The 26,926-nt window shown below is 28.8% G+C and overlaps 1 protein-coding gene across 4 annotated transcripts; it reads left to right on the top strand.

Moving 5' to 3' along the window:
* Nucleotides 1-1,767: 1,767 nt before the first annotated feature.
* Nucleotides 1,768-26,805, top strand: LOC135926453 (uncharacterized). Of its 4 annotated transcripts, none has more exons than XM_065462336.1 (29): nt 1,768-1,997; nt 2,046-2,128; nt 2,173-2,276; nt 2,331-2,600; nt 2,641-2,856; nt 2,904-3,004; nt 3,039-3,088; nt 3,132-3,289; nt 3,429-3,517; nt 5,877-5,980; nt 6,402-6,535; nt 7,024-7,128; nt 7,215-7,428; nt 8,351-8,558; nt 10,698-10,941; nt 11,185-11,303; nt 11,362-11,476; nt 12,500-12,634; nt 13,679-13,962; nt 14,138-14,354; nt 14,460-15,173; nt 15,522-15,665; nt 16,187-16,315; nt 16,714-16,896; nt 17,164-17,391; nt 18,144-18,359; nt 19,218-19,396; nt 25,926-26,091; nt 26,632-26,805. In XM_065462336.1, exons 4-29 carry the CDS (start codon nt 2,460-2,462, stop codon nt 26,737-26,739), a joined length of 4,701 nt encoding a protein of 1,566 aa, XP_065318408.1. In that variant the 5' UTR covers nt 1,768-1,997; nt 2,046-2,128; nt 2,173-2,276; nt 2,331-2,459; the 3' UTR covers nt 26,740-26,805. The 4 variants fall into 4 exon arrangements, with proteins under 4 accessions (XP_065318408.1, XP_065318409.1, XP_065318410.1 ...); XM_065462337.1 differs by having other exon boundaries at nt 11,365-11,476; nt 26,632-26,804; XM_065462338.1 differs by lacking the exons at nt 1,768-1,997; nt 2,046-2,128; nt 2,173-2,276; ... (3 more) ...; nt 3,039-3,088; nt 5,877-5,980 and having other exon boundaries at nt 3,245-3,289; nt 26,632-26,801.
* Nucleotides 26,806-26,926: the final 121 nt, after the last annotated feature.

Below are 26,926 nucleotides of genomic sequence, written 5' to 3'. Positions count from 1 at the left end.
CCATTATTAGCTATAAAAATTAAAAATAAATATAATACATTTAAAAAAAATCTAATCGAGGTTTAAACGTAAAGGACAGCTCTGTCTTGAAAAAATATACTCTTGCATCAAGGCTTAATAAATTTTTTATACTTTAGCTGATTTAAGAGTATTAGAGGCAAATATCATATTTTTCAATAATAAATTTTTTGAAAATCGTACCCCCCCCTCCCCGTCCCTCCATTCACGTTTGCAAGCAATGCATGCCATATTGGTTAGTTATTAGAATTATAAGAATTCTTTTATAGTATTAAGTTCAATATTACAAAACTTTTTTATTTTTTATCAAATTATAGATACATTTTTCTTCGTCTAAAAACCATATAATATGAAATGCAAAATGTATTATGAAAAAATCAATCATTTGTAGATTTTTTGTTTAACCAGGATCCTAATTTACACAGTTCATTTGATTGATCAAAGAGATTAGTGTTGTTCAAAATTTCTAATCAACCAAAAAATATTTCTAAGAAAAAAATCTTGTCAAATTTGATATGTATAGCTATTATTTTTTTTAAATTGGTGAAATCGAGATTTTTAACGTCATTATAATTTTCAAATATATAAAAATTTAAAAATAGGTTAATTTACAAAAAATAAAAGACATTTTGTTTTTAAAAAAATATACCCCTTTTTATAAACTTACAACTTCTATTTATTAAAAAATTTTAAAATATTTATAGTATATTGATGATTAACGTATCTCTTTTTACTTAGTTATACTCCAAATAATAAAAAATAGTCGGTAAATCACAAAAGTGCTAACAAAAATAAGTCATCTATTATTAATAATGTAAAAATTTCACTACTGAGATTTTTATAAAATTATCGAAATCAGAGCATTTTATTTCCCATATCGTTCATTTTAATTTATTTTAATTTCTCCAATTTTAAAATTTTTGCACCGTCTATTAAAATTTATTGGGTACGCCATTACCTTAATGATTTTCCCTTAATATGATTAAAGATTTTCTCAAGATAAATATATAGCTAACTATTGAAATGATTTCACGTTTCCATGAATGAAATAATTCAAATTATTTTAAATTTTCTTCAAGAGAATTTACTTAACAGTATCAGGATTGAATTATAGAATAAATACTTTGAGATCACTATTAGGATATGTAATGTATTTATCAAAATTTCATTCATATATGAGAGATGGGTAAAAAAAGCTAGCCACTTTTTTATTCGGGTTTAACATAAAAATAGAAAACATTTTATAAGTAAAGTTAATCAAATTTTGACGGAAGATCAGCGCCCACATTACTAGAAGCATGACCCCCCTTAAAAACCTATTAGCCGCCCCCCCCTCTTAAAAATTTTGGGCGACTTCAAAGGCGATATATACACAACCATCTTATGTTTTTAAAAGTAAAGATTAAATTATCAATACTATACTATAAAAAATTGTGAATGTAAAAGAAATGTTTTATAGAACATGAATGAATTAAATTAAAACCCTCTCATTTACAGTGAATTTATTATTATAGAATATTTGTTTAGCATGATTGCTGATGTAATGTATTGTCCTCTTAAATTACATTATAAAAGAAAATAGAAAAATATCTATAAATTAGTTTTAATTGAAAAATAATCACTATAATTGTATATGCAATATATAGATTGATTGATTTTTGGCAATATCATTTATTATAAGAGGTATATAGAAGTATTAAAAAATTTTTTATATCAATATATTTTGTCCTATTTAAAAATTTAGAGATAACCTCCAAAAAATTTATCCCACCAAGCCTTTACTCTCAAATGTCTGCCCCCTATCCCCCTTCCAAAAAAAATTGGTAGGAAACTGCACCTAACCCGCGCACCCACCATTCCCTACCCTCATTAAGCGCGGAATCATAAATAATGTAGAAATAAATAGTAATGTTATTATCATAAATACCTTCTAAATACATTTTGAAATATACGTGGACTATCCTTTCAAAAGCAATATTGTATTACTCAATTACAAATAACGCAATATTTCATTATAATATTCACAGTATTGAAGTATTTTTTGACGATTTTGGGGAAATCTGGTCCATAGTTAGATCCGGAGCTTGACTCAAGAAATTTATACAAAAATGTCAGTAATTTAATAATTAAAAAATTTATATTTTTGTAATCTAGAGTAATTCTTTGGAAGAATTTTGGGCTCAGAAAATATGCAAAGTAGGATAGGAATATTGAGGAAAAACAATACAAATTAAAAAAATATTACAACCATCTTTCATGTATAACTTAATATTTCTAAAATTTAATTCAAAATCAGAATTTTTATTGATTAGATAATCTCTATTCACTATGTCAAAAATTTTATATTTTATTCGAAGAGCACAGTATAAAAATAGAGTCCCTGTCATCTAGACGCATCAATCTTGTTAATATAACAAAATCAAATTTATGATTGGGCTAAAATGTTTTTATATACAGGTAATGTTATTAAATTACCACCTGAGAGAATTTGTCATGCTGTAGCTTGGAGTTTTACTGCTAAATATTTTTTAGTTATATATTCAATAAATGAGAAATTTTATATCTCAATTTACACTGATAATGTAAATTATAATTGATTTTGATATATATTATATTGAACAGAGATCATTATTACAAAATAAAGAGCTTAATTCTTCAGAAAATTTAACTATAACAAAATGGTTTAATGACGATTCTATAATAACAGGATGGGACAATGGAGAAATTATTGTGATTTACTTGTTTAATAATGAGATATTGATATATAAATTAAAAGAACATAATTCAATTATTACCTCAATATTTTGTTTTAAGGATTTATTATATAGTGGAGATAATGTAATAATAAAATATATTTTAAATATTCTTCCTTAATATTTATACAGAATGGGAATTTGGTTGAATGGATAAAAAAGGATAAATATAGTTTTAAAAAGAAAATTGATTTAAAGAAAAATATATTAAATATTTTATCATTGGCTGCAAAGTAATATATATATTATGAGGTATATATTTTATAGATTTTGGATAATTAGACAAAATATTTTTAACTTGTATATAATTCTTAAAGGTAATAATATTATGATATAATTAAATTTATATTTTTAATTTAGACTCGATAGTGGTTATTAAAGAACAATTGATAGTTTTTAGTGTACCTTTTAATGGAATCCATAAAACATCAATAAGTTTAAATTCTTATTTATGTCTGGCAACTGATCAAGAATTTGTTTTGTATAATGTTGATCACACAATTTCAAAACTCTTTCATGTAATTTTATATATTTGTTTTTTAACAAAATTTTAGATAATTATTTAATTTCATGCCTTTATTTAAAAAAATATATAAAAGAATAGATTATTTTTATTTTCAAAAGCTATTTAAAATTTATTATATTTCTATTTTAAAGTTTAGTATTAATCAGAGTCCAAGCATTTATAGTCTGATTCCAGTTTGTCTCCAAACAATTGTGATTGTTTCAGGATCTAATTATATTGAGTAACTTTTTATATTTTTTGAATGAATAAATAGACTAACAGCTCTAAAATACTTTTTAAAATTGACAAACTATTGCCATTAAATTACATGTAATATTCTGTTAAAAATACATGTGTTAAATTATGTATTTAATGTATACAATTTTAAAATATAACTAAAATTTTTTCCATATTGTTGAATAAAAGTATTTAAATATATAACTTGCAAATAGTTTCTATAGTATTGAGACCGTAAAATAATTAAATTAAATAGGAATATAATAGGGTTGTCAAAAGTTATGATTTTTTTGAAAAAATCAAATTCAACATTATAATCTAGTTTTTAATTTGAAATGAATTATTTAACATCATTAAAATGTAAATCTGATTTTTGTACCTTTAATCCCAATTATCTCAGGTAACATAATAGTTAATGAGTTAAAATTTTGTTTTTGATACAACTTGAACATATATGGGATAAACCAGTGTCAGGAGGCAAGTCTGCCACTAAACTCATCTTACTTTTAATTAGGGATGTACCGATATTTTTTTATTGGATCGGATCAGGCCGATATTTTGACCATTTTAATATATCTGTTATCAGCCAATATTAAAAAATTTCCGATCCGATAAAAATGGCGGTCCCTATCGATGCAGTCTGATAAATTGGAAATTTCTTTTAAATATTAATTTAATAATATTTATTTCAAATTGCAAAATATATTTGTTTATTACATATTATAAATAGATTATGTTATTACTTATTATATAAATAAGCGATTTATCAATAAAAATATTTTATATACTTTTAGAATTGTAATTGATTTGAATATGTTAAATTATAGATATATAAAATGTATATTAAAAATTTAAACCATTTATATCATTTCAGACAAAATTAGATATGATATCGGATCGGCCGATATCAATTTAATATCGGGAATATCGGATCGGATCGCCCTTTGAAAAGTGGTATCGGTACACCCCTACTTTTAATTGTGAGCAAAGTTTTCTATAGTTAATTTTCAAAATTGTTAATGATTTAACCCCATAACCTTTACTAAAATATTTTGTTACTACCCATGTCTTACTTGAATAAATGCATTTTCCCCTATATTCCACATATATTTTGACCAAAATTTATATCCCATGAAAAAAAAACACTTATATTGATTTTTATTAACAAACGCATGATTAATCTCTTTTCGAATTAGATTGTAATTATCACATACCCACTTTAAAATATTAACAATACATTGATAACTAATGATTTCGCACAGTGCTGTGTTAAGACTTGGTGGTCCGAGGCAAAAACTAATTTGGCGGCCATTTTACAAACTACAATTTAATTAAGCTTATTTGAAATTTTTTTTTCGTATTCTTATAAGGACTAAAAGCATGTAATAAGGTAAAATTTATTGAATTTTAATCATAAACATGTGTAACGCATTTTAGCGGCCATTTTACAAATCACAATTTAATTAATCTAATTTGAAAATTTTTTTTCGTTATAAGAACTAAAAGCATGTAATAAGGTAAAATTTATTGAATTTTAATTATAAACATGAGTAACGCATATAAAGTAATAATTAACGACATATACCGAGTATACAATCTTGAAAAAATATTAGTTTTAACATTTATCCCCCGCCTTTTTATTTGCAAAAGAGGATATTATGTTAGTGCGATTTAACGACGATGCAATCTTTCTCGATTGAAATTAGTGATAGGTTACGAGGTGGTCTTGTGTTATGCAGGATTTTAAGTAATTCTTAATTAGTTTGAGCTTTGAGAGTTCAGTTGATGCAATGGTAATTGGAATAGTTAGAATAATCCTCAAAGCAATAAACTTATTGTCAAGGTTTCATTTAGCCTATTTTGTTAATCATAGCATAAGATTTCTATCAAAAATCAGATTTTTAAATTTTATAAAATATTTTTTTTTACAAATATATTATATTTTTTACCTTGTATCTTTGAATAAAGAAATTTTTTTTTTTAAGATTATTCTTTTAATCGCAAAAAAAAGAGAAAACTTTAATAACTAAAAAACAAATCAATTTTTATGTTTTTAAAAAGATATTGCTAGACATGTCAAACCGGATAAAAACATGTAATCAAGTTATTAACCGAAATTAAAATGCATATTATTAATTTAATTTAAAATGCCAAGCCAATAACGAATTTTTCTTTTTCTTTTCTTATAAAAACATGCAATTTTTAAACCAACAAAAATCATAAAATAATTAAACAATTTATAAAAAAAGTTTCGATTTTGATAGAGAAAATTGCAAAAATATTACGATCGCAAATATTGAAAAACGTCAAATTCACGACATTTTTAAAAATACATTTTAATAATTTGTTTCGCAATAAAAAAGATTTTTGGATTTGCAATTTTTCAATAAGACCTATCTACACTTACCTAATGATTTGATTAAAAAGGATGATAAAATCGTATCAGCAGATCATGTCAAAAGAGGAAGTTTTTTTAAAAATTTATTACACACTGATTAAAATTTCTGTTCATCTTTTTATTATAGTGTCAATGTGTTTTATTAGGCCTATTCAAAAAAATTATAAAACGAATCGAATAATGAATTATTCGTATTCGATTCTTGTAACCGAATCAAATAATTTGTTATTCGTACGAATAATATAATTTACTAATCTTATTTAGATTGTTATAATCACTAATATATTCAATTCGTTAAAAGAAATTAAATTAGGCCTATAAATTTATGTTATTAGTCCGCACCCAAATAAACTGTTCGTATCATCGTCTCGAGTGTTGTCTATATAGTCTTTGCGAAAGAAAAATTAAATTTGTTTTCCATTATGCAATATATACATCAAATTAAATATTTTAATAATTATTGTAAATATATTTATGTCAAATTCTTAAGGTTTATTAACCTGCGGTACCATACAGGGTAACGTGTTGCTATGGCAATTGGCTTACGCGAAGGCGGATCCGAGCCAGGTAACATGGGAATTGATTTACCGAACAACCTTACAGTCGATCATTAAAAATATCCAGGTTTTCTTGTTTTTTTTTTAAAAAATATTCTGGTTTATAACTATTAAATAAATGATAAAAAATGTATATTATATGAGCGAGAAAGTGGTTCGCTATATTAAACTCAAACGACGCAGTTACATACACTGATGATTCATTGATTAAAATAATGCAAATCAGCTAGTGACACGCCATCTTAGTTGCATACAAAATTTTTTTTATACATGAATGAAACTCTGATTTTATCTTATAAACAGTTTGATAAATTATTTACAAAGGAAACTAAAATGGCATGACCAGCTGATTTGAATTGATACACTTTTAATGAATGGATCATTAGTCTTTATTCAAAAAAAAAGAAAAATATTCATACGAAAACTTTTGATTTTAACGGTCGCGGTTTCCGCCCCCGTTTTATATTTTGGTTAGGCCTTATTTTTCGGAATAATCCGCATTCACAGTTAGCGCGATTAAGATATATTTATTTGAATTTTTTGTTTTGTTTAAAGTCTTCTAAATCCGTGGAGCTAAATGGAAATCAACTCTTAATAATGATGCCTAGAAAAGTGGTTATGCTCGAGCAAACGATGATTCCCACCGTGTTCAAGGGTCAGGTATAAATTGTATATATAATTTTTCACAAAAATAACCCCCCCCCCCACCTTCTACCTTGATTATGATGTAAATTTTTTTTTATTAGGTGGCGATTAGTTATTCGAGTTATCACCCATCATCCCTGTTTTATCAAACGCTCTCTAAAGATAAAAAATTTTCAGACAAGGATGAGTTTACTCACCGCTTACGCCATATCAAAGGTTTCCAATATGACGGCGACTCAGTTCTAGTCATATGGGACGCTTCCCAATTTTATTTCTACCGATTCGAAATTCAAGCTAAAACATTCCAACTTTTAAGTAAATATTCCCCGAAAGAAATATGGTTTAGCATTCGCATGTGACCAGGGCCAAACGCAATGGAATTCAGGGAGGGGGGGGCGTAGAGGTTGTTCGGGCAATCTTATGCGATTTTGAGAAACGCTAAAAAAAATTAAAAATTATTTTCTTTAATACCCTGAAAGTCCTTAAAATATTTTAACTAGCTTGGGTGAGATAATTTAGTAATCATTTATCTTTTTTTGATTAACTTTACTAAGTTAAATCGATTTCTAAATATCAAAGTTTGGATCCGGTGCAAAAAAAAGTTCTCGATTTATTTCATAAGAAAGTGAGACTTCAGACCCGGTTCTTAAAAATCTGGAAAAGGTTCCGGTTTCAAACATTGTTCCACACTTTTGTTTGAACCGAGTTTGGATGATTTATGGATAACCTATCAAATCCTGTGTGTTTTATAACCTGGGCGGGTATGGGCTCCTCTTCAGTTCCAATTTAAATTCTCATTAAACAATTAAAATACCCGAATTGAGGTTCAAAGCCCTAATCGCGGTCTTTTTTACTTTGTAAATTAGTAGCTATTTTCAAAGTTCTAATGGCTAGAAACTTTCAACTTGGTAGTTCTTATTATTTTAAAATACAAAGTCTTTATTTTTTTTTTACCTTTTCAAAACAAATGATTTTACAATATAACGTCTTTATTTTCTTGTTTCAAAGGAAATTTTTCTTTTTCATGTTTTTATATCTGATTATTATTTTTTTTTTATAATAAATATTAAAAATATTTATAATAATGGTCACGATGAGTTCGCGAAACTTTAAAAAAAAATATTAAAAACAAAACTCCAAAAAAAATATTTCATGACTCACACAAAAAAAAATAATATTAATTATGATTAATAAATAAAAATATTTACAACAGCTATCATAATTATTATTTATACAGCCTCCATCGCCTACCCTTCCAAAAACTTATTAGCAGTAAAATGTGTAATCTACCAAAATTTAATGTTTGTAATGTTTCGAGAAATATCGCGCAACAATACCAATCACGTGTTTTACCTTTCGACCAATTACGTCGATTCGATTCACATGGAATCTCAGGAAGAGGAAAAAGGATTGGAATGGTTTACATTAGGTCACGGAGTTCAAGGGTAATATAAGATATAAAAAAATTATTTAATTATTATTAATGATTATTTTTTTTTTAAATGTAATAATATATAATAACCCTTTCATCACAGAAATCTGTGACCAAAAAAATCAATAAAAATTTCATTTTAAATGTAGGAAGTTTAATTTAAATACAACATACCGTCGGCTGATGATTATGGTGTTCTATTTTCCAATTTTACAGGAGACTTAAAAAAATTTACTCTTTACATTTTCATTATAGGAAGTCATTTGTAAGAATAATTAATTTTATTTATTTATTTCGATTATGCTTATAAGCCATAGGTAGGCAAATTTTTATAGATCTAACTAATATAGTTCTGCTGGAACTTATTTTCCACTTTTTTTTGAAAAGTGGAGATGGAAAAATATGATAAATTTTACCATTAAAATTAAATTAGAACGTTATATATACGAAAAAATATTATTTTTATTAACATAAAATCATAATTTCTTTAGAATATAATAGAATTATTCAATTATCAAAATCGGAAAATATTTTAGCTGTGCTAATAAGTCGGTATTTTTTTTCTTTTTAGTTTATTGTGCAGATTTCGCTTGAATTATTAGTTGAGGTATTTTGAGATGAAGCCGTCTATATAAATCAGCATGATTTTATTTTTAGACTGATTAATTTAAGGATATTGAACATTGTAGTAATATTATATTTTAAAAAATAGTTCACAGAATAATATAATAATGTAAATAAAAAATTATTCCTAACTATTTTTTCATCTTTTTATTGCTGATATAAAAACAATTCAAGACTGAATACCAAAAAAAACGTGTTTCACGAAAAAGTGGATATGGAGCAGTATAATCCTCAGCTAACGATGTTGTATATTGCAATTTGAAATTGACGAATTTTTTTTAAAACAGCCTTTCTTCCCCAAAAAATATTAAGAAAAACATATATATATAAGATTTAATTATATAACTTATTTTTGCAAGATTTTTTTTTAAAATAAGAATATAATCATCAATTGTTTGTTTCATATTGAAATATCTTTTTTTAAAGCATACGTTAAAAGTTTAAAAAACGCGATCCGGTCTTTGGTCATAAAATGACCGGTGGATCCAACCCATAATCCTAAAATAAAAGACCGGTACAGACCGTGGTCCTAAATTAATTTAAAATATTTATATGTCTTTCCTAATTCAATTCTTGTTTTATCATTTATTAAATATAAATGTATTTTATGTTAATTTATAATATCAAATAATATGAATAATGTAATATATAAAAAATATTAAATTTAAAAGTAAAATGATTTTTTTGATAAACTTTTTGTTTTCCAGAGTACAATTGCTAAAATGAACTAAAAAATAATCCCCAAAACGAAGGTAATATATCTAGAAAAGAAAAGTAACATAAAATAAAAAAATATATTAAAAAAAAATATTATTAAGACAAACTTAAATATTAATGAAAAACCGGCCTGGACCACTAACTAAAATATAATTAAAAGACCAGTCCGGATCGCGAAAAAAAGATCGGTCGTCAAACAGTCCGGCCCGGCTAAGACTAATAGGACAATTGACCTTTTCTAGAAATACCGGTATTAAATGGACCTGGTTTAAAAAGTGTATATTTCGGAATTGCCAGTAAATATTTTAATGCATAACTATCTTGAAATGATAATAAAAAACCCTTAAAAATAAGTTATCAAAATATGTTTAAGGATGGGTCACTATCGGCAAATGAAATGGGCATATGCTTTGGATCGGTTTTTAACAATTTTTTTCCGATTCGATCCTAAACAAATTTTTGATATGCTTTGGATCGGTTTTTAACAATTTTTTTCCGATTCGATCCTAAACAAATTTTTGATCGGCTAATCCTATTGCCCCCTTATAATAATTTCGTTTTATAACAGACTTTATTGCTATATCGATATTCCAAGATGCTTATCTTTAAAAAAAAAATTAAACTGTCAATCTGGTGTCAATTCTGAGATAAAAACATTTATAACTAGGCTCATTTAACATCGGCACAACCCTAAGAGAATAGTAGATCGTGAATGAAAGGAATAATAGAAAATAAGGAGTGAATTCGAACCTATATAACAAAAGATTCGACATTTTAGGAAATATCGCTACAAAAAAAATAAACAAAACAGGTTTGATCTCCATTTTGATACGCTATCCACGTACGATTCCAAAAACTTAATTAAATGCTACAAACTTAAATCCAAAAACAAGGCCCCTTTTTCAAAAATATTGCTCGATAAAATTTTGCTCTGTCCCGATTTTCAGAAAACTTTTTCGCAATTCGCGGAGAGCGAATGGCGATTGGCCGAAGTGAAAAACAACGTGGATTCTAGATTTTTCAGCTTGATCTTCGAAACGATTGCATTAAGAGACGTAATAAATTCCTCCTTTATTTTAAAAAAAAATTAGAATAAAAGTTGGTGATAGTATATACTTATTAGAGATAAGCACGCTTGGAACCGGCTCGTTAAACCACCATGTTCGACCCGGCCCGGTTCTTAAAAATTAATAAGTTCAAATTTTTAAAATGAGATCTCGTGCCGGATCAATTCTTAAACCGGGTTCAAATAATTTGTCAGGAAAATTTATGAACAAAATTTTCTTCCATTTTATAAGGTCGGGGCTACAAAATACAACACCCTCATTATATGGCAAGTCGAAAGCGACCTCATTTTCCCGTTAGACATCAGTAATATTTTCGAGCAAACTGGCCTCATATTCAATTTCGACGAGAAGTAAAATGAATAAATTTACAAAAAAATTTTTTTTAATAATAATAATTTATTTTTATTGAAGCCTGATTAAAAATCTCGGAACGTCGTATTATGTAACAGGTCATCATTGGGATGCTAAATTTCCGAGTTTATTTGGACTAATATTCTGCGCTAGTAACGAATCCATGCTGCCAGTAATTAAAAAAAAAAATCTTGTTTGATATTATCTTATGTTAATGCGTCTACATTGCCAGATCATTGGAGTTCTCTCTTTTCCCCAAAATTGCATCCTGATGCATGGATATTAAGCCTTACGTACATGTCAGACAGATTTGTTATAATATACTTTTTAAATGTATCAAAATATAAGAAATAAACGAAAATAAATATACGATAAATTTAAAAAGAAAATAATTTTATAACTCCAATTTGAAAGATAGCACGCAGAGGCATGCCAATGATTCAGCGAATAAATTATTTATTAGATCGTCTGCTTACTAATATTTATAATAATTGCGAATAATTTCCATAACATTTTCATGTTTTTGTAAATTATATTATTGTCTGCCTTTCATTTTCAGCCGTATTCTTAATTACAACTGGCCCTTTTTATATTTCAATCATATTCTAAAATATATAGATTTAATTCATTTACAGCCTTTGAATATATTTTTAGAGAATTATAATGTGATTGGAATATAATGATTGCAAGAATTTCTTAAAATCTTAATGCCAATCTAAATATTCCATTTTAAAAGTTAAGTATTTTATTTGTTGCATTTTATTATAATATTAAGTTTAATTTATATATAATAAAACAACTAGAAAGGGATTTATAGTACATTCCCCCCTTATTTTTATCATATGGGTAACAAGATTTTGTCGACTTCCTTGTGAAAGAAAAAACAGGTGCGATTATTCCAGAATTCGCATAATTCAGTCATAGACAAACTTGCTAAATAAATGAATTTATTCTATTTTTTCTCGCTATTTGGGCTCACATTTAAAATTATCTTCAATCAAGCAACAACCAAAAATAAATTCTATTTTTAATGAGTTATTTTCATCAAGATTTTAGCCTAATTTTTTCAGCTATTTATTATCCTGCAAAATAATATAGTATCTTATTCTCTACCTCGTATCATGAAAAAATTTTATCTTTTTTTTTCATCTTATTTTTAAAATATACAAAATAATAAATAATTTAAATTTGTTAGAGGCAATTCTTTGCAAAGATTATTACCAGTTCTACGGCCTCCGTTAATTTGATGGAGATGGGCAGCTTATCCTCGAATCCCTGGTTTGATCCTGTCGTTCGTATGGAATTCCCTTTTGTTTACTGCCTTAAAAATGTTTGAACAAAGCAACATATATAACTTTAACTATTATATTTATAAAGAAATGCTAGATAACCTTTTAAAAATGTATGAAATATTATTGAAAACAATTTTGTTTTAATAGATTATATGATTATATGACGTAGGTTGTTTTTTTGGAAAAAGAATATTTGAACTCTCATTTATATAAGAGCAATTTTTTCGAAATTTGGAAAAAAAAAATTAATTTTACGGGAAATGCATTCCAGTATTTTTAGAGGACATATCCTATATCAATTTTAATTTTGCCGCAAACTTTTGAACTGAAAGGATCTTTCATATAAATTTTATTAAAAATGGTGGAAATTGTCTGGAATTTTATAGGATAGGTAATCTACACATGCTGGAATACATCTCCGGTAAAATTGGATTATTTTTCAAATCGAAAAAAAAAATCGCCCTCGTGGATTCTATAAAATTGAGATTACGAATCCTCACCTGAGGGTTCCGAATGAGTCGTTATTCCAGAACAACTTTTTTCCAGTTTTTGCGGATATTAACTTTAAATAAGAGTCCTAAGCTGGCAAACGACTGAGCTTTCTTAGGCTGGAATCATACTGGGATCCGATCCGACGCGATTTAACAGCTGATCGATTTTTAAAAAAAAATCTGTTTATGAGATCAATTTTTCTTTATTAATATTAATTATATTTTTAATTTTCTATTCATGATAATAATCTAAGAATTAATGATTTTAATTTTTAAAAATATTGGTCCCATTAAAAGATTTTTTTAAAAATCGCTCAGTTGTTGAATCGTGTCATTAAACCCTACTAGGAATCTAACCTTAATCCTTAATGAAAGAGGGAGGGCGAGAATAAAATAATTTTAAATTTAGTTTCGATGCAGTCTACTAATTTCCTCCTCCTATAGAACTTGTTATAGATGAAGAATGGTTCATTTAAGAATTAAATAATTATTTTAAGTAATTTCAACATTTTATTCAAAAACGGAGCGAGATTAAGAGATATATATATATTACAACACTTCTATTTATATATTTTTAATTTTATTTTACAGAGCGAATTGATTCAGGACAAGGAAGTGTATCAGACAGATGACGATATCATAGAAATAAAAACTTTTAACACCATTTTAGATATCCATTTGACGCATTCAGAAATTTTGATTGATAGTAAATTTGATACTGATAACGAAAAAAAACCAAACTTAATCACTTACAATCACCCGCTAATTTACGACAAGTTGGAAAGCGTAGATTGGGCCTATCTGTTCAAGGGAATAACTTGCGTTGTTTTAGAAGAATGGAAATTATTATATGGTTGGCTTTATGCATGCAAAGAGTAAAAAATTATTAATAATGTTTGTATCAAAATTTACTTTAACATATTTGAGTTGTTATTACATTAAAGGCAGTATCAATACTAAAAACTTAAAATTTGCTTTTAATGGATAAATAACAAAAATAAATGTTTTTTTAAAAAAATATTCTCAATTTTCGTCATTAATTATTATCAGGAATTCGTTTTATGGGCACTTGGCTAAATTTTGTCTACACTACGGATATTTAAAGATGGCAGCTATGTGCTTGAGAAAATACATGACTCTAGAAGGATATCGCAGTTTCGAGTTTTTCACGCAAAATCTTATAAATAAATTACCTCCTGACTCGCCGAACTACGATGATATGGAACCTATGAAAATCGCCATATATTTTGCCTTTCTCGGATATCGAGTTTGTTATTTAAAGACGATCATATCTATATTTTTTATTTTCTGCAATTAATCTTAGAAAATTAAAATTTGTTTTATTTGTTTTGTTTTTGATAATACGATACAGGACGACGCCATCGACATTTTAAAAGAACTCATAAAATCTCGGAACAAGGGCGCTCTTTATTTGTACGGTCTATGGGCTCATTCTTTACCCTCCAATGATTCATTAAATATCATCGAAAAATCCACTAAAGATGGGGTACCTCTGAGCGACATTATTAGACCTACGATTGATGATAAAATTCGCGAGACCCATTTTAGTTCCCTAACCTTGGGGAATTTTAATTATAACTTAGCTCGAACCGCCAAGATTAATCTCGTTTATTCGTCGGAAAATGAATCACTGATCGGAGATATGCGGGCTCTAATGCGGCACCACGTGCCTGAGCCTGATGACGTATCGACAAACAGTGACTATCATATTTCGAATTTCGTAAGGTTCGTGTTGACCAAATGTGGTCATAACGTTGGCGCCAAAGAAATCTGCTCATTTTTACCTACGCTCTTACGCCAAAATAATATCCTCACCATTGATGAGGGTACTTCGGAAAAATTTAATTGCGTTCAAAATTTAATGGCGAACGTTTCTATCGACGAAAACGATTGCGACGAAAACGAATATCGTGTTCTGAAGACTAACCAAAATAGCCTAAACGAATGGGTCGCTCAATACCTAGAATCCCAGGGGTTATACGATCTTGCTCTCGGCTATTACGAAAAAATAGAGGACGTTTTGTCAATCGTTAAAATGTTTTGCAAAATGGGTCGGTTGGATAAGGTAAAAAGAAAAATTACTGGTGTATGCTCATGCATAAGTTTTTTTTATCATTACCTACTGAAGATTATATCGTATAAATTCACCATTACGAATAATGAATTCATTATTCTAGTCAAGTTCAGGTAAATTTTTCGATTAAATTCTCCAGTTTGGAAAATCCAACCGACTTTTAACAACACTACTTCATTTGCCGTTACCCATTTTTTTTTATAATTATTACGAATATATTTATTTTAGATTAAGGAAACCAATTTTTTTTATCCACATGGTAAAGTAGAATTTGTTTAAAATTAAATAAAAAGTGTTATACATAAATTATTGTTTTATTTATTACATATGCTACTAAAGGCTGTAATATTAGCCCAAAAATACGAGAACGAGGCCGCATTTTTTTACCTGGGTCAAAAATGCGAGGCAAAGGGTGACATGCTATCCGCCATCAAATTTTTTACCTTCGCCGATGCTTATTCCATAGCCTTTAAATTGTGCAAAGTAATAATCTAGATAATCGGCATATATTTTGGGGTCGTTCTAGCCCCGGGCTCTTAGGTTGAGTCGTAAATTATAAAATTAATAATTTTTAATTTACTTGATTTTTTTACCATTCATAAAATCTTTAAAGTTTTCGTTCTTCATAAATGGGATGATGTTATAATTTTTTTAAAAAAAATATATTTACCCCATATTAATTATCGTAAAATGTGTTTTCATTTTGTTTTAGGCGGCCTCTAAAGCCGATACATTTTTCCCAAACAAGAAAAAAATAGAGAGAAAGTTAATAAGGAAAAAGAAAGTTAAAGAATGAAAAATTAAGAAAGGAAAGAACGAAAAAGTTAGAAAGGAAAGAATGAAAGGAAACATAACTGTCCAACGAAAAACTTGGGACACTTGCTTCTGAATACATTATTTCTCATGAAAAGTAAATGAGCATATGGACGGTTGCCATAAAAAAAACATTTTTTAGAGTTTTCATAAATTCAAAGTCTATTTTTTTATTATATATATATATTAAGGCCTATAATATGGAAGAAAGGTTGTTCGAATTGGCCCAAGACTTTCCTCTCGTTCATAAATTAGAAATAGCAAAGTATTTCGAAAGGAAAGAGGGTTACGGATCGAAAGCCGAAACATTGTACAAATCGGTATAAATAAATTTTATTTTACGCTTAATGGTTAGTGCATGGCTGCTCTAAAATGATTAAATAAGTGGTAATAAAGTTTAAAGCCAGAATCTGGAACCCCCATCCCTCGAACCGGGAATAATTTAGGAACACTAGAACCGCTTAAAATTTTCAGAAAACCAGCTCCTAAATCGGGTCTAACGCAATTTGTGTATTGTTTTTAAATGTCTGCCCGATTTATTATTTTAGGGGATTTATTTGTGGTTTAAAATTTTCTTTTTTGATCTTTGGTCGAGGTCAGAATCGGACAGAACCCGTGTTAGTCCAGGTTCCAAACTCCAATTAAGATTAGTGTTATATTAGCCGTTCGCCACGGAGGAAAAATAAGAAAAGAATACCCATTCAAAATATTATAATAGATTGGAAATCGAGAAAAGGCGCTCGAAATGGCAGTTAAAACGTCCAACATTGATACCCTGAATCAGATGATGGATGCTATTGACCCGAATACCGATCGCAAGTTAGTCCAGAGCGTGATAGATATATTCGTTAGCCATAATCAAATCGAGAAGTCAATACGCATCTACCTTAAAATCGGAGAGGTCATTTTAAATGATTAGATTTTGTTTTGCTTAAAAAGATAATTTTTTTTAAAAAAAGTAATGGTCATTGAAGTTAAGTATTATTAATTTTTTTTTGTAAAATAGCTATGTTTAAAACTTAATTAATTAAAATTAAAATATACAATTTTTCCGCAAAAAAATCGCTTAATCATTCTGGCCCTTCCTTTTATTAGCTCAAGCGGTGCCTATATATTTTTTTAATACTAATTTACGTTTTTCTTCTAAATTTATGATTGGCATTTTTAGGAATCCCAAGCGATTCAACTGTGCGTCGATAAGTTACCGAATTTCGTGAACCAACTCACCGATCTCCTCATGATTCGAACCACGGAAGGTGAAAACTTGATCAACCGTTTCCGGGAATTAGAAAGAGATACCAAATCTTTTACTAAATTAGCGCTTTGCGCTACAAAAACTGGGAATCATCAAACGGCTTGCAAAATTTACAATTCTATTTTGGGCGATAAAATTGAAGTAGGATTTTAGATATTTATTTTAATTATTCCTAGGGAAAAATAAATGCTTTGGAAATGAGAGATTTTTAAGAGATATCTTTCGACGTAAATACAATCCCTCTTTGAGATCGCCGATATCTAAGGTTCCCTTCCTGTAACAAATTTTAACAAGTCTAAGTGACTCACTGTTGAAAAGTCCTAGAATGGGAGCATTAAGTTAGCTTTCTTCAAAGTCAACGTATATGTTTAATTTTTGAAGTTTCTGCTTTTTTTCAATGGCAGATTGATAAATTTGACCAAGATGAATATGTTGGTGATTGGCGGTAAGGCCACAATAAACAGATAGATGGGACAGCGCCATTGCAACCATGAAACGTCGCGTGTATTTACTTCGCAACAAAATCAAACTTATCGTCTGCCATTAAAAAAAATACGCTAGAGTAACTAATACGGCTATCATACCCTAATAATGTTCGACTATGAGGATTATCAAAATTCTAGAAAGGAAAAGATCTCTAGACCTAGATACTGGCGATCCTAACAAGGGTCTCTATATTCATCAGAAGATATCTTAAATGAAATCTGTCGTTTCAATTTTCTAAGAATTATCTCCTTGCTGTGATGTTTTCTTTTTTTGTTAGAATATTTAATAACATTTTATATATTTTTAATTTAAATTTTAATTTACTCTATATAATTTTTATATTGGAATCTAATGAGAAAGCCATTTCAATTCTTATAAACATATTAATTTTAATTAAAATTTATAAGGCTATGAAATGCCTGATAAAATCTGGAGATATCCCTCAGATTTTGCTCTTTTCTAGATTGGCGAAACGTCCCCAAATCTATATAATGGCAGCCAATTACTTACAAACTACGGATAATTGGCAAACGCAACCCGAAATTTTCAAAACTATCGTCGAAAATTATACCAAAGCTAAGGCTTATGTTCAACTCGTCACATTTTTCGAATCCTATGCTCAAGTAATTATAAATATTCTCATTGTTCAAATGAAACCCCTTTGTTTGACCTTTAAGGATTCATTCCTCTTTTATAATTTTGATATTAGAAGGCTTGGCAACCAATAAAAAAGATGGTAACATCCACATCTTTCGTGAATGTTATTAGTCAATTTGAATGGCGAGTTTCATAGATTAAGAATTTGAATAATAACACGATAATATTTATCCATATTTTTAGCATAATAATACAGTAGAACCTCGATATAATGTTTCTTAAGTTAAATTTTTTTTCCATCGAAACTTCATTTTTGATTATCATATTTAAACTAGTCATTAGAATTCCGAATTCCAGTGTTAAAGCCACTTTTTTTTAGTTGTTCACGTTATATATATATAATTTCATTTTTGAAAAGATTATTGGTCTTGGCCCATAAAATTAATTTGATTCGCTTATTCTAAGCAAAAAAAAAATTGCGAAATTTTGTCCCGGGCCCTTAAAAATATAAAACATCTAATGTAAACTACTAAAATTATAATTATTTATAGACCTTATTTTTTGATTTTTTTAAAACTTCTATTCTTTTAGATATTATTTTGTAATAAATTAATTTTTCTATTCTTTTTAATTGATTTAAATTTCTTTACCCCTCGCTTTGTGCCCATTTAGTATAAGGTTTTGATTTCAATTTTAAAGGAAAATATCGGTATTCCTACTTTGATTTCAAAGAATCGCTGCGTGCTTTGAATATGCTATAAATAAAAAATTTTAAAATGAGCATATATATATTTATTTTAATGATTGCAAAAATGTAACGTTTTCTCTTTCAAATGATATATTGAATTTTTTTATATCATTTAAAAAAAAAATCAATCATCTAGGATAAGATAGATAAAAATGATTATTCTCAAGCGCTAACCATATTACTTCAAGCCTTGAAATTCGTGCCTAAAGTCAAAGAGTTTGATTCTAATCAAGAAGATAATTCTACCAAAGAAACCCACGAGTCTAGACTTAGAAGGGAGATCGAACTTTCGAGAAATTTTATGAGAGCTCAAAAGTTATAATTTTAATATACCTATCTGGTGGGCCTTAAAATGGTATAATTTTCATATTCCAAGTGGGAACTAGGCTGATTAAAAATTTTATTTATAAAAATATTAATTAAATCGGTTGAAAAATCATATGATGGATCCTTTAACATTCAACTGCTCACTTTTTTTTTCTATCAAAATAGTCTATAAACATCTAAATTTATTTAAAATAACAAATTTTTTAAAAAATCCGGGGGGGGGGCATAGCATAAAGGGATTAAATTAAAAAAATCTAGGCCCAGGCTTGAAAATGATTTTTTTTTAAATTAATAATCTGGCGGTATGTAAAATTTTGACCTCTGCATGCATATCTATGATGTCATATAATATAACTTTTATAATTCATCTTATATACATATTAATAATAATTTTTATAATGCAATAAGTAGTCAGATGTTCATTATCCCATTCACTTATTAAAAAAGATGAAACCAAATTTTAAATATTATATTAATAATCTATAACAAAAAATAACTATATATTTTTTAAAAAAATGACATGAAAAAACCAATATACATAGAAGCATTTTTTTTAAAAAAAGGAACATGAGTAAATGCTTATGAAATTTGAAATCTGCTGACGAAGGTAAAATCTTATGTTGGAGTCACCTGCTATGAGTCTTTTTTTGCCTATGGCTTTGATAAAATTGAAAGCCTCCTTTCCCAACATCCCTAATACTGACTCTTTATACTGTGTTCCAGAGGCCAGCGTATTTTTTTAACCACTTCTGCCTTTTCGATGGCAGATAATGGGAGGTTAGACTTCGCTGCAAAACAATGCGTATGTAGTCGGTGGGAGACTGTTCGTCTGTGGTGAGGATATGCCACCCAGGTATAGGGCGTTACCATTTGAAAGACCCACTGGTTCGAGATGTGGTGGGATATTAACTTTTATAGGGCTGCTAGGATTCTTGTTATGGAGGAGGGTGACATCCCCCGGAGAACTTGTAATGCAAGGGATGGTAGGCATTCGATTCGAAGGTCTGGCCACAATCGACGCAAATGGAGGGTATAACTGCATTGCAACCAGGGCGAAGAGTTATGGGTATGCATAGCTGTTCACTAGTCACGAGGAGGCCGAGATTGGAACTGTGGATATCTTCCAACTATTAATTCTAAAAATAACTAAATTTATTAATTACTTAAAGTGTCTAAATCGAAACCTATATATTATATAGAATAGGATTCAAAATTTGTTTATTATTTAAAATACACAATCATAAAAACCAAAAATGTACCCTAGCCGATATTTAATATTGGCACAGCCCGTAAATAAATTCCAACTAAGATTCCGTACTCTCAAAGAACCTTTATTTATCAAATTTCGATGTTTAGATAATATTATTTTAGCTAAAATCATAATCGGGTCCTTTTTATAATTAAATCGGGTCGTTTAACACACTAAACGCCTATACGCGTCCACTTAGATGAATGACATTGCAACAAAGAAATATAATAATAGATTTTTTTCAAAACAATCCTGACCCTTTTGCCCTTATCATCTCCCCCCCCCCTCTGCACACTTAAAGTGATGATTGCTATTACAGTTAAAAAATATTATAAATAGCTCTCATCGATTCCTGATAGTTGTTTAAAAATTACGACATAATTAAATTATGAATAATATGGTTACAATGTTATTACACAACAAACCACTTTATAACAAGATGTAACATTTACCATAAACTCTCAGTCATATTTTTATCGGTTTTGACCACTGGTTTAATCAACAACCAATTTTTCAGTATTTTATCTCTGGTTTTTGGTTTGAACGTTTCTACAAATTTATTTATTTCTTTACCTTTTTTTTTATCTTGGATAATTTTACGCTTGGTTTAATAATCGTTCGTTTTTATTATAAATTAAAATAAAAAAAAATAGTCAAACAAATGTAATAATCTTTTTTTTCTTCTTTTTACAAGGTTTTTATAACCCCCCCCCCCCCCCCCCGCCAAAAAAAATGTTAAAAAAAATATTGACAAAATTGCATTAATTACAAAAAAAAGAATATTTGCAAACAATATTAAATTGGGTCTGATATCATTATTAGGTTTTTGAAGTGCAATTAGCCTGGCACCAAAGAGGATAGGTGAAACGAAATTTGGAACCTCACCGTTTAAAATTTTGTTGCATAAGTTTGTTAATTTGGGGAGAACGGATGTTTGTGAGCATGTAGAGGGGGAAGTGAAGTCCTGGAGAAAAATGGGGCGTATGCCATCGAGCAAATGAGCGGAATCGCGATGAAAGGAGAGAATGGCTTTCCTCACTTCTTCGGGAGTAAAAAGAGAAGCGCAAGTGGAGTGAGGTTGAGGAGAAATAGGGATGAAGTTGGCTAAGGGGTGTTTTTGACATAACTTTAAATAGGTGGACATGGATGGCTCAGCTAAAGAGTCATGTGTGGACACCAATCTGAGTGCTCCTTTTATATTGAGGTTGTCAATTTTCTTGCAGATCAAATTGGCCTTCAACTCTATTGGTGAGAATCTTCTTTTGTTTAAGACTGACTGTGAGATTTTGTTTTCATGAAGATGGGGGGTCTTCATCGAAGCAGCATCTTTGATTTGCTGAGTGAGGGATTTAGGTGAATTTTTGTCAGGCACTCTGAAAGTATTATATCCAAAATATAGGAATTTTAGCCATTCTTGCTCATTACTAAAGTTTTGCAAGAGAGAGGATAGGCAGTCAGCAAAAGATTTAGCAACAGACAATCTAGCACCTTTGGGGATCCTTGAAATAATATTTGGTTTGGGATGATCAAGAAAAATATCTGAGAAGCTGGAATTTGGATTGTGGTGAAGTGGAACAGAATTTTCTGGGGGGATAATCAAAGTATTGGTAAGGGAAAAAGGATCGTGGCCAGAGTGTGAGCATCTGAGTGAAGGAGGACCATGGACTTGTAAGCATCCATTTTTCCTAATATGTACTGTTTTTTGACAAGAGGGACAGATTTGTGACGATGACATACAGGGGATGGTAAATTAAGTATTCATGTAGTAGAAAAAATTAATTTGACTCATACAATAACTATAGACCAGCAACAATTTTGAATGATGAGGTTATTATTGATTATTTTGAATAAATTCATTAATGATGATAAGAATTCAGGAGAATTATAACAGCTGATTGTGAATAATAAGCAAAAAGCTTGGTTATTGCTAGTTTGGGAGAGAAAGATCCAAGGACATTATTGCAGCATGGTATGAATATGATCAAGGACTGATGGTTGTTTAGATACTATATTACATAAGAAATATTGTCCAAGATGATATCATCTCGAATTAAGGATGATGCTTCACGTCTCCTAAGTCCCTTCCAACTTGATGTAGAAATCCCTGGTGGCTGTGAAACTGTTGTACATTTGTCCAGATTATATCTTGAAAATTTCCTTCTAATGAATCCTTGATAAAAATTGACTTCTCTAATGCTTACAACACACTCTCCCGGAACTCCTTTTTGAGTTCTTCAAGTAATCTTTTTCCCAGTTACACTAAGTTTTTTTATTCGTGTTATCAACAGCCCTCCACTCTTCTGTTTGATACCTTTAAAATCCCTTCCGTCGAGGGCATTCAGCAGGGAGACCCCCTATGTTCCCTATTCTTTTGTTTAGGTATTAATGACATCATTAAATCCATCAATTCGGTCTGCTCATTATCCTTGCATTCCTGGTACATTGACGATGGTATCCTTGGAGGATCCAATGTTGAAGTCAATAAAGCAGTGAACATCATCAAGGAGGCAGGATCAGCTATAGGACTCTCCATTAATCCAGAGAAATCAGAATTTATTCCTATCAATACAATCGAACCTAATACTAACAAATTCAAACTAACGACTCTTGACGGTCTCTATCATCTGGGAGCCCCTGTTGGTGGTAACTCTGCTATTTCTTTCTTTCTTCAGTCCACTTTGGATACTTTATTAGAGATGGCAGATTTATTTTCCCTTCTTCCTTCTCATAAAGCCTTTTTCCTGGAGAAAAATTTTTTCAATATTCCCCGTATTCTTTACGCACTTCGCTCAACTGCCATATTTAAATTCCCCATTCCACTTGGAGTTTATGATAATGGGATCAAAATCCTTATCGAAAACATTCTAAATCTTAAATTCCATGAAATTGCTTGGACACAAGCTTCTTTTTACCCACAAAGATGGGAGGTCTGGGCCTCAGATCTCCATCTGATCTCGCCTTAACGGCCTTTATATCCAGTTGCCTACTAACTAAAAACATAATAAATCCCAATTCTTTAAAACCCGACTCTTCTTTTAATGATGCAATCATCGAATGGAGGACACGAATTTCTGCGGATCACCCTCTTCCTGAATCTAATAAGCAAAAGGACTGGGATAGGCCTATTATTGCACTCTGCGTTGAATCACTCCTTTCCAGAATGCAATTATCAGACCGTCCCTTATTCTCTTCTTTGTTAAATGGTTCAGGCCATGAGTTTCTCGAGGCCATTCCGTCTATTAATCTGCAATTACAACTAAATAAAAACGAGCTCACACATGCTATCGGTATCCGTTTAAATTGCCTTATTACCCAACCCCACATTTGTTCAGGTTGCGGCTCCGCAGTTTTGGGCAATGGAAGACATAGTCTTCATTGTCGCTCATGTAAAGGTCGAATTGTAAGACATAATCAATGCAATTCGATCATTCTTAGAGCTCTTAGATCTGCTCAAATCCCCTCCACTCTTGAACCATCCGGTCTTTTCAGATCTGATGGGAAACGGCCTGACGGTATTTCGCAAATTCCTTGGAAGCGCGGTCAATTCCTGATCTGGGACTATTCTTGTATTGATCCACTCGCTCCATCAAATCATATAGTCAATATACTCGAGAAAAAGGAGACACTCAAAATAGCGAAATATTCCGAAATCTCTCAAGAATATATTTTCATCCCCATTATTTCCACTACCCTTACTACTTTTGGGAAATATGCCTTATCCTTTTTCAAGGAACTCGGCTCCCACATTCGTCAACTAACTGGTGAACCCCGCGAGGGCTTCTTCTTAAGGCAAAGGCTCTCCATCGCAATACACAAGGCTAATTATATTAGCTTCATAGGCAGTCTCTCCCCACAAGATTATCCTTCCTAACCTCAATATATTTTTTTTTAAATTTTTTTTTTTAACACCGACACAAACATATTCTCCAATACTATATTTATTTATTTCTTTAAAATGTTTTTTTTATATATGTATATAAATATATATACAAATATTAATTATTATATTTTTTTTTTTATAATAATTTAGTTTCTATAATTCTTTTAAACTTCTATTTTTTTACTCCCATTTTAATTTTACTCTATATTAAATTTAAAGATTCCTTAAATATAAGTTTTATATCATTAATATAGCTTTTTTAATGATTTTTTAATAAAACCATTTTAAAAAATAGATATAAGTATTTTATCTTAATTGTTATGTTAAGATTTTACCTTAAGCATTTAAGTGGTAAAAATTCATAAAAATATTAAGATTATTTTTATTCTACAACTCTTGAATTTGTTTTTAAAATTTAGCTAAAAATTTTGAATTTGTTTTTAAAATTTAGCTAAAAATTTTGAAATCTTTTATGTATAATATAGTATTAGATACTATAAGTCTAATGTAATTTTTATACCACAACTAGACCTTGTCATAGGTTGCAATTTTCCCGCTAAATGAATTTCTGTTACATAGGGGGGAATAAAAAATAACGTGACTTAATGTAAAAACCCCGCAATTTTTAATTCATATTAATTTTTAGGCCTGAAATTTTTAAGCACGAAGAAAAAAATATAAATTACGCTCATTTTTTAAGATCAGACCTGCAGAGGTACCAACTTGCATGAGATTTTTTCAGCCCGGCCCCGGGTTTTATATTTTAAACCTGGCCCGCTTGGAATTTTTAAAATTTTTTATAGCTAATAATGGCGATAATATTTAGTTTTAAAATATACGACCTCGCCCGGGTATTTAAAAAAGTAAAATTTCAGGCCCGGCCCAGGTATATTTAAAAAATTAAAATATGGCCCGTGTACCCGGGTTTAGGGCCAAGCCTGCAGGTCTATGGAACAAATGAAATAAATATCAATAATTGCTATGTCCTTGTCACAGAAGAATCCTAATTATTTTATTTTGATAACGAAACCGTAAAAATCCATTTAAAATGATTTTTCAAGTCCGAATCTGGTCCGATATAAGAACGAAATATTTTTTTTATAAATTTAAACTGGGCATTGGGCGGACATTTGCAAAAATTCCTTATAAAATGTTTTATAAATCGCAAAATAATCAATTTTTTTAAAAAATTTTTGGATCTTAAGAAACATGATTAATATTGAAAATTAAAGATTGATAATTTTGAAATTTATGTATTAGAAGACACATACAAACAAAAATTTTTACGATAACTCCTCTCACTTTTTAGAAGTTTTAAAGGATACAATAAATTAACTTGATAGTTTTAGCTTATTTAATCATGATACCTTAATTTTATCAATTATTAGATGCTTAATGGATAACGATCCCAATTTGCTAAAAATTTGCCAAGAGCTTCTGGAGACATTCGGCGCCAATGACAGAATTAAAGGAGACCTACGTGTTGCTATAAAAAAACAAGAAATATTTAAATTGATGCTCTTATATCATGTTAAAAACGAGGAGCTTGACAAAGTAACGAGAAAATATTGTTAGATTTAATAAAAAAAAATTTCCCAGATCATAATCTTATCACCATAATAATTGTATTTGGGCTCATATGATATGATAGAAACCTTAAATAGAATTTACTAATTTTAAATTATTATTCGAGTTATACCAATACATCTCTTTAGTAATAAAAATTAAAAAAGGTATAGGGGCTGGACTGTAAAATTTTATATATAAAAAATATACCCTCCCCCCAGCAGGGCCCATTTAAAAATAAAATTTATCAATTAATCAGTTGGAAAATCATTAATGAAGCATTTAATATTCATTTTAACTGTTAATTTTCTTTCTCACAGAATCTTTCAAAATACAATGAAAATTATTTAAAATATAAATATTTCAAAAATCATAGTCGAGTCTCAAAAATAATTATAAAAATGTTTGGACTGCTCTTAAAAATGATTTTTTTTTTCAAATCGGAGCCTAAAATTTTAATTTATATGTAGTTTTGCTAATTTAAAAAATAAAATAAATAATTGTTATAAATATCTGTTTTATTAACAGGCCAAGTCGATATTCGATGAGATGAAAATTTTTTGCAATAAAAATGGGATAGACATGAAATTATTGTTGGAAAATGATATGATCATAAAATTCGAACATTTGAAATAATTTTTTTATATTTTTAATATGAAATTATTATACATTTTTCACTAAACGATGAAAAATTTTCGATTATTTAAGATAAAACGAAAGATATTTTTATAAAAATGTTACTCATAAATAAAAAGGAATTTTTTTAAAAAAATTATATATATTATATATCAATTTAATAATAATTTTTTTCCCACACAAAAGT

The sequence above is a fragment of the Gordionus sp. m RMFG-2023 genome, chromosome 3 (genome assembly GCF_954871325.1).
Source record: "Gordionus sp. m RMFG-2023 chromosome 3, tfGorSpeb1-WG-v2, whole genome shotgun sequence".
NCBI classification, from domain to species: domain Eukaryota; kingdom Metazoa; phylum Nematomorpha; class Gordioida; order Chordodea; family Parachordodidae; genus Gordionus; species Gordionus sp. m RMFG-2023.
This window is presented reverse-complemented; position numbering and strand designations above follow the sequence as displayed.